This window comes from Hevea brasiliensis, chromosome 16 (genome assembly GCF_030052815.1).
Source record: "Hevea brasiliensis isolate MT/VB/25A 57/8 chromosome 16, ASM3005281v1, whole genome shotgun sequence".
In the NCBI taxonomy this organism is placed as follows: domain Eukaryota; kingdom Viridiplantae; phylum Streptophyta; class Magnoliopsida; order Malpighiales; family Euphorbiaceae; genus Hevea; species Hevea brasiliensis.
Genome location: NC_079508.1, coordinates 71,851,706 through 71,860,755, shown reverse-complemented (window position 1 = coordinate 71,860,755; position 9,050 = coordinate 71,851,706). Strand labels below are relative to the sequence as shown.

General features: G+C 37.2%; 1 protein-coding gene across 1 annotated transcript; it reads right to left on the bottom strand.

Annotated features, from left to right (window-relative positions):
- Positions 1-808: 808 nt before the first annotated feature.
- On the bottom strand, positions 809-7,803 carry LOC110640350 (uncharacterized). The gene is made up of 8 exons (XM_058138691.1): positions 6,461-7,803; positions 5,869-6,227; positions 3,555-4,664; positions 3,299-3,457; positions 2,814-3,165; positions 2,597-2,667; positions 2,363-2,485; positions 809-1,687 (listed from the first exon to the last, which is right to left on the bottom strand). Exons 1-8 carry the CDS (start codon positions 7,347-7,349, stop codon positions 1,334-1,336), a joined length of 3,417 nt encoding a protein of 1,138 aa, XP_057994674.1. The 5' UTR covers positions 7,350-7,803; the 3' UTR covers positions 809-1,333.
- Positions 7,804-9,050: the final 1,247 nt, after the last annotated feature.

The window sequence follows — 9,050 nt, the reverse complement described above, 5'->3', positions numbered from 1 at the left end:
TTTTTTCTTTTTCCTGCTAAATTTCATCATAATCATAAATATTGCTATCTCATTCATATATAAACAATCTTTTGTTAAATGATTATATGTCATATCTCTAAACTATATCTCTAAAATTCCTAAAGCTTAGCCTCCAATTAAAGAGACTCCATTCATAAATCAATCTAACCACTAATTTTGTAGGTTATCTTTACGATTTACAATTAAAAAATATTGGAACAAAAAGGAATATTTTAAAGAGAATATTTTCTACGGATATTTTATTTTTATTATAGTTTATTTTTTATTTTATATTGTTAATCACAAAAATGCAATTTTTATTTATTTTATTTTATTCATTTATAATAATTATTATAAAAAAATATTTATTTTATTCTAAATAAATTCATTGTTAACTCTTTTTCTAATTGAATTCATCATCCCCTCATTTACAAGAATTCATTCATTTTAATTAATTTGTTTTTTTACAAACTTGAATGTTTTGAGTGAAGAAATCCTTTTTTTTTTGGTTTGCACCATAAAGTAGAATCTACAAAAAATTTATTATAATTAATAGTTAAAATAAAATCATCGTAAATATATCACTTTCACTGTTCGTGACATGACATCATGACACCACGCGAGATACGTGTTCCACGTGGAAGCAGTTCCTGCCTTCCTCCAATCCGCTAGAATCGGTTATTCACTTCGGAGCATCAGCTTCCTCGCCTCTCCTCAACTCCAATCCAGGTCATGCAGTCGCCCAAAATCATAGGTTTCATATCTAATAATTGAGTACCAAACAAAAAAAAATCCGAAACCTCTAAACTTCAGGAACATTTGACTTCATCACATACCATACAGAGATTCGTAACCCCGCATCAAGCAAAACATGTAATTCCTGGCTGCTTTTACAAAATTTTGCAGAATTCCCATGGATCACTGACTGTCTCTAAAAAAACAAAGAGAAAAAAGGAGCCCCCTATAAGAGTACAAAAATTACATATGCACACACTAGTATTATAACTTTCAATATCAGAATCAGCTACGCCTCAATATCCCACATCCCTGCAAGACTATGCTCACCACCAATGACATTCAGGATGGTCAATGATAATATGCAACTGGTTATAGGGTTTCACTGGGCTGACATAAAAACAGTAACAATTCCACGGGGATCATACAACAGTGATTGCGACAACTTACTAACTTGCTAAAATTCCATGAGCTCTGAAAACTAATGGCAGCCGCATCAGAGGATAACCATACCAGATTCCCAGCAGAAAAAGGAGAAGCCTGGCTTCCTCCTGAAATCAACAACACAAACCAAAAACCAAAAGTCAAACATTAACAATCACATTGCCCCTGTCTCATCCGAGCTAGCTGAGGCCTCACTTCCAACTGGACCGCCTCCACCACCCCGAATCTCATCTTCACTGAACAAACTTTCATCACTTGAATTAGAAAATGGGCCACTATCATCATCAGTAAGCAAATCTGCCTTCCGACTCTTCCTAATTTCCTTTATTCCTCTTCCTTGCAGTGCCAGACGCCTTCGTTTCCTTGCTTTCCGCTTGCCCTTGGGAAACTCTTCTCTTTGTGATTCAAGGCTTTTACTTTCACCCTCCTTTGCATTTCTTCCCTTGCCACAGTCATTATCTTCTGATTCCTCAGCATCAAGTTTGCGCCTCTTCCTACTTGAGTTTGTCTGGAACAGTCATCAAAATTCAAGTTTAATTAACGAATACAACTTAACAAGTACAGTATCTCCAAGGCAATAAGGCATAAAAACAACATAGAAGATCAGTCTGCCATTAAATTCTACTTTTAAATGATAGGGGGTATGACAAATAATTTTAGAAGCATAATAGAAGTGTAGAACCAATATTTTTTAGTAATTGCCACCCTCATTTTTTTCAACCAGCGCAAGTGTATCATCATCATCATCAGTGTCATCATTCCCACCATCACGATGCCTAGTCTACTACTACCTAAAAAGAGTAGATTTCACCATAACTGATGCCAAATGGAAAGCCTTCCTGAAAACCACTTCAGCTGCAGGGTCCATGATCAATTAATAGATAGTTTTGTTGTATTTTTCATTTTTTTATTTGTAGCATTAATCACAACAGCAAGAGCCACTCAACAGATTATGGATGTAACAAGAACACATTACTAAATATTCCCATTTACAACGTGCGAAACAATTAGATAAATTAGATACCATCTTATTTGGTCAAAACTGCCTAACAGTCTGGATAGATTGCATTCTTCAATTACTGAATGGAATGGTTTCAAAATAAAGCATCTGCAACTTGCATCAGTGAAAAAAAAAATTCCATGACCATTATGGAATGAGTTCTTTAACAATATAAGAGCATACCTTGGGACCACGATCCACCAACTGAGCCCACTCGTGTCGGTTCCTAAGGCAGTCAAGAACAGCCTGAGAATGACTTGAATATGCATAACGTTCTCCATTATGTTTCCTCAAGTTATGCCAGTGCTGCAAATAGAATCAATAAAACTTTAGGAATGATTTTTTCCTTCTAATTCTTAATGACAAGGAAATAAAACGTTCACCAAATAATGGGCACTTAATTCAATAGAAGAGTACCGGCAAGACAGCATTACAGAGTTCCTCGTATGTCATGCGCCTGCCTTTGCTCATAATCTCATTGATTAAGCCTATAGATGAAGAAGAAATATGACTACGTAGAATGCAGATATTAGAGCAAGAAAGATGTAATTTAAAACAAACACACACACACACACACACACACACACACACACATGCACGCGTGCGCGATTCTGATTCCTCGAGAGTCGACTACCTGGTAAAGTGCGATGAACAGTACCCTGGACAGTGCTCGTCTCCTCATCGGACATATTTCTTGGAGAATTACGTGTAGAAGAAAAATGATGTTCATTAACATTAGTAGGGGAAGATGGGCCACTGTTTGCAGTTGAGGTGGAAGCAGGAGGGATGCTTCTCTTTACAGAATGTACTGCCGTCGGAGATCTATTATCCTCTCTCTTAGACAAATCGTCAGCAGTACATCCTGTATCCTGCCTCTTCTGATCAGGTGAACATGGAACCTTGTCAGTTTTTTTAGCCTCATCATCAGGCTCATGAGAACGGGGAAAACCATCTTTAGATGCATCCTTGTTTTTTCTTCTAGAAGCCTGCAAAATTTTATCAATCACAATGCTAGACGTAAGGACCATACTGATAACCTACATTCACGAAGACAGTACTCAATGGGACAATGATTTTAGATATCTTGTTTGTGGAAATCTATAAACATATGCATCTTACCAAACTATGATCTCTTCCTCCAGAACTAGATGTACGTTTTATTAGCATGCTTGTTGCTGCGGCAGTAGCCAGCTGGGGTAAGCTACCTGCATGACGAACACGTGGAACACGAGGAACTCTAGGCGAACTATTGAGTTCTTGATGCAAAAGCAATGCAAGCTGCCAAGTAATAATAAAATATAAAAGACATCTCACAAGTAAATTAGCTGAAAACAAAATCAGCCCAAACAAGAGTAAATGGCAATGCTCTTCGCACCTCTTCATCGCTTAATGTTGCAGAAGAATTAGTAGATGTGGGCAGATTCATAGATGATGCATGATTTGTCTTGGATGATGACTGGCTACAAGACTGATTAAACTTTTCACCTCTTAGAGGTAAACCTGAAGCCAATGCCTTATTTTGAACCTGTAAAGCACATTCATTTTGTGGAGATCCTGTAGTCTCACAGGAATTCTGAGCTGAAGATGTTTTAGAAGATGAGTAATTTGCAGAATCTTTTGAATCCGAGATAGTTCTCTTAATAACAGATGTATGCGAAATTTTGCTCGAGTTTGACGGTTTTGGAGCAGCATTTACAGAGGATTTTGGACGCTCATTTACTGTTCTTCTTGACACGTCCTGACTGTCTTCATTGTTGACCTTGACTATATCACTTGTAGCTCGATCTTTCTTAATATTAGAATCGCACTCAGACTTTACTTGCTGCTTAGTATTAGGATTAGAATCCAGAGGAGCAGCAGATCTAAAGTTGTCACAGCCAGAAGATTTGGAGACCATGACAGTGGCTGAAGTGGAAGATGATTTTCCAACACACAAAACAATTTTATTCTGACTGGGTAACTCCGAAGAATTGGAGATAGTTCCACCAGAATTTGAGAGTTCTTCACCAAAAGCTTTAGGTTCTGAAGGGCATTTTTGCAACGACAATAAACCCTCAGGCCCCTCCAATTCCTGTTTAATCTGAAAGGGTTCACTAGTTAAATCATTGTGTTTTCCTGCATGGCAATCACTGATTGCTTCTGGAGTTCTGTCAACCTCTTGAGCCTTTTTGTCACCAGATGGTGAAACACTTAATGCTGCATTATTCATTTTAGAATTTTCAGCAATGTTATCATGAGAAACCCCTATATCTTTCGCATCACCAACCGAAGATTTATCATTCAGGATCCCCATAGAATCATCATAAACTGCATCTACTTTAACATTAGGCTGCAAAGAACTCAGAAACATGTCATGATCACCATTAATCTGATTGTCCTTGATTTCTGGAACGGTGGCAACCAGATCGTCATTTGGGGGCTTAACGTCACTTCCAGCAGAACCTTCCGTAGAATCATCCAGATTACCATTTGGCATGTTATCTCCCTATAGTAAGTGGAAGGAAGTCATTCCAACACAATAGATGAAGAACAAATACATAAAAGAAATATAATTGAACCAAAAAAGAAGCTATCCATCACCAACTTATCCCACGACCACTAAGTTTAAGGATCAAAACCACCTCAAAGAATAAGCATGAGATGATGAGTATCGAAGCATATTTTAAAGGTCAAAGCACCAGCTTCAAACAACAACATAGGCTACTAGCCGTGTGGTGTTGTCAGAACAAGCCTGGTAAAAGAAGGTTTTGCTACATGTCTACATACCAGCATCTCTTTCTACATCAAAGGATTCTACTTTACTAGTAACAAAGGCTATATTGCAATTATGATAAAATTATTCATACCTTTAGTTTTGCAGTCTTAAGTAGTTTTTTGGTATTAGTTTTGTGGGTTCAGCCATGGCCCTTTCCAAGTTAACTTGGCTCATCTCACATCCAAATTTTACTTGTTTCCAAGTAAAAGTAATCTATTTATGGGAAGAATTAACACTCAAAACAACAGCAACCAATTTAGTATAGCACATCATAAACCAAAGGTGTGAATGCATGAAATTCATTTGCAAAATTGGAAACTCTATGGAGACTACCCAAAGCACTCATGATAACTTAACAGGGCCTTCTTTTTATAACACTCCTATCCTAGCTCCTACTAGCTACTACCTACTCATGTACCTCTTGCTGTGGCTTATTAATACTGTTTAATGCCTTCGATTGCTCCCTGCCTTGCATTCTAGGTGAGGCAACACCAGCACTCTCTTGCTTGCCTCTCACTAGCCTACTTTCACTCGATTCAGACATACCACCTATCTAATGCTTGCCGAAAACTTGCAAAGGAAGAATATTGCCTCCCTTTCAAATTTTTTCCATTGAATTACAGTTTTGGTTCTAAACAAATGCCCCAAATAGGATTTTGGGCAGAATCATCACATTATTTGCACAATTGGACATATGTGAATGCATCCTATTACATGAATGACTACCTGGCCCTATGAGTGAAGGGATGATATTGATCTAGAATTGTTGCATCGGAACCAAGGAGGACATGAGTTAGCATAATATATGCAGTTTAAAGGCCACTAATGTGCAAAGCTATAGGGACAAAGAGCACAGCATTACCCCTAGTGGCAAGCATAAAATGCAACATTGCCCTTTGCTACAATTGGAAAATATGAGCATGGAAAGGCATACCTCTTGTTCTGCAGGGATTCTCCCATCATCACTTTGTTCAGGCACTGATGCAGCTACATTATCAACTTTGGGAGAACACTCAAATGCTTCTAGACCTTCATGGCTAACTTTCCCTTCATCCAGTCCAGTTCCACTTGGAAAATTATGTCTAGAAATGGCAGCAGATAAAACTTCTGAGGAGCACTCAATCACTGCCACACTGTTCTTGGACTTTTGTACACCATTTCCCACAGAAATATAACAATCTGATTCATGTTCCTGGATCATAGAGTCCCTCAGATTCTTGTTGTCAATACTCTGGCTATCACTCTTGATAGACTTTGGACCTGTCTTCATAAAATTCCAAAGGTTTTGCATCACTGGTGGATGTAAATGCTAGTAATAAGGATAGAAACCAAAAAAGAAAAAGAATTGGAGTCAACAAGTGCATGTCTAACACTACAACATATGATCCTTGACATTCATGCTATTAGTATAAATTATGCATACTCGAACTAAGCTTAGGGTAGTAGTGGGAAATAATATATTGGCATAATAAATAAAAATGAATGAAAATATGTGGAGAAAAGCATTGCAGAGTACATCAAATCACCTGTTCTAGAAACATGTGAACCTCTCTTCTTTGCATCCACCTCCTTGTATGCAGCTCTATCCTTCTTCTTTCCACTTCGTTCTTTGGATGTTCCTAGATCTTCTTTCTTTCTTTTACTTGAATGTATTACAACTGGCCGAAGGAAGCTTCTCTCCTTTTTAACCCCAACCTGCAAATGCCTAACCTCACTGTCCTCATCCACCAAATTTTTCCTTCCCTCTGAGTAATGTTTCCTATCAAAACTGCCATCCCCACCTCTCCCTTTCATGCCAACCAAAGCTGTTGCAGGGGTTGGAAACACGCTCTCCTTAGCCAACGAAAACAAAACACCTGCACCTTTATCAATAGTACTTTCATTCTCATTTCCGCTATCACCACACTCCTTCACATCCCAGCAAGGGAACTCCCTGTACTGAAAACTAAACTTTTTAGGCACATATCCGGTGCACTTCCACAACTCTGGCATAAAAACAGAGGACAACCCAGAAAACAATGCAGGATCACCACCTGGAATACCCTGCACATGCACTCTCTCCTCCATAGGTATATCAGTCCAAAGCCTCAAGGGCGGGTGTGGGGGAACATTTGCTGCATAACTACTCTCTAGCCGGATAGTTTTAGTCGGCAATTCAACCAGCAATTGAGCAACCTCCGTCTCCTCACTGTCATCCTTATTGTTCTTGCTCTTGCACTTATCACAAGTAAATAAATCGTCTCCCTTCATGTACCCGGAGCAGCGAGTATGTACCCATACACCGCACTCATCACAGTTGACCATCTCTTCCCCATCGTCGAAATTCACACCGCAAACGCAATCCACCGTCCAGGAGCCATCCACCCAATCCTCATGCAGATCATGACCCTGGAGACGGTGTGTCCTACCCTTCATGTCTTTAAATTCAGCTACGATTCAGCATGAAAGTAAATACCTAAATCTAATTGATCTTGACCTAATCAAAGCGAAAGCTAATTTCACATTGCTCAGGGATGAATTAATGGTGAAGCACGATAGTTTTCCCTAATTCCCAACGGATTTGGAAACTAAAAACATATATGATAAGCATAAGAACCTGTTGATCTTTAAACTTGAGTTTTGATGAAGCTGTTCCTCCAAGTTCCTTGAGAGCTAGCTGTTTGGCTTTGGCTTTTGGGAAGAGAACATAATTCGATTGCTGAGTATATTAAAGAGAGAATATGTATGAGGAGGGAGGGGAATAGACGGCAGCTAAAGGAGCCTTGGGTTCGAACAACAGCGGAATCGAAACGGAATAGGGAAATTTAGAATGTAGAAAGCCTTGGGGTTTACTTGGCATCCGGGTCTTGGTTTGATTCTCCTTTTCGTTTACGCGGCTTGGCTACAAAAATATCGCAGGCTCGATGCCGGTTTCCACCAATTCCCAACTGATTTGGATCGGGTTATTTCTGATCCGACTCTGTTTATTTACCTTTTTTACGCTTTTCTTTTTATCGAATTTTAAATGAACATAGGAATTATAAGCTAATTTATTATGAATTGGTTGTTTCGTTTTGCAAAAATTTTAATTTCTTTTAAAATCCTTTATTTTTTATTTAAAATTCTTTATTTATTTTTTAATTCAAAATAAGTTATTATATATTTAATATAAATTCAAGTTTTTTTATGATTTTAAATTATATTTATAAAGTGTCAAATTTTATAATTTTAATTATTAGAAATCAATTTAACACATATATAAATATTTGACACATTACTTATTATAAACTTATAAAAAAATTTAACACGTATATAAATAATTAGTTCGTTACTTATTACAAACTTTTAAAAAAAATTATGCTAATAAGTATAAAATATTAAAATGTTATGTTATAGAATAAAAGGACCCTGATCTCTCTAATATAATATTAAATAATTATTCAAAAATATATATCATTAGTTAAATAGTATTTTCTTAATTTATTTTTATGCCACTATGAAATATTCTCTCCTCTCTTTTTTTATATAAATAAGGATTTTTTTCTTCTCTCTCCACTTTTTCAATCTCTGCATTCTCACTCAAATTTAAAAGCCCTAATTAGATATTCTCAATGAACCCCTAGCAGATTTTTTTTTTTTTTTAAATCCCTAACTAAAATAAAATTGTGAGATTTTATACACGTGAAACTCCAGTAACTTTTTAAATTAAATCAATAATTAAACTAATCATTTATGTTAATCTAATTAATTTTATAGCTAAATTTTTTTTTACTGCTTTTTCAATGAGATGCTCTGTGATAAGTGTCACGACCCAACCTATGGGCCGGACCGGCATTAGGACCTGGGCCAGCCTAAAGCCCCCGAGGCCCGTAGTAAGCCTAACTGTTCATTAACCCAACTCTAAGGCCCATTTGGGCCCAATTTCAAGAAAACAAACGGACAGAGTCCGGCCATAAAAATGGACTTTCCAACGGGGAGTTTTTGACTCACCCGACCTGTAAACACAATATATAGTCATTTGGGGAGCTCAGCTCACCCTCCACATACTCATCAACATAAAAATAAATGGGAGCTCAACTCCCTCATCCAATCCATCAAACATGCATAGCATATTAAGTTTACAGGTCCCAAAATAAT

Bases quoted from the DNA above. Each gene is read 5' to 3' on its own strand.
- LOC110640350 (XM_058138691.1), bottom strand. From the start codon at position 7,349: ATGAAGGGTAGGACACACCGTCTCCAGGGTCATGATCTGCATGAGGAT. The intron at 6,228-6,460 runs GTGATTTGATGT...TACATCCACCAG, and splicing joins TTCACATGTTTCTAGAACAG to TGATGCAAAACCTTTGGAAT. The intron at 4,665-5,868 runs GTATGCCTTTCC...CACTTACTATAG, and splicing joins GAATCCCTGCAGAACAAGAG to GGAGATAACATGCCAAATGG.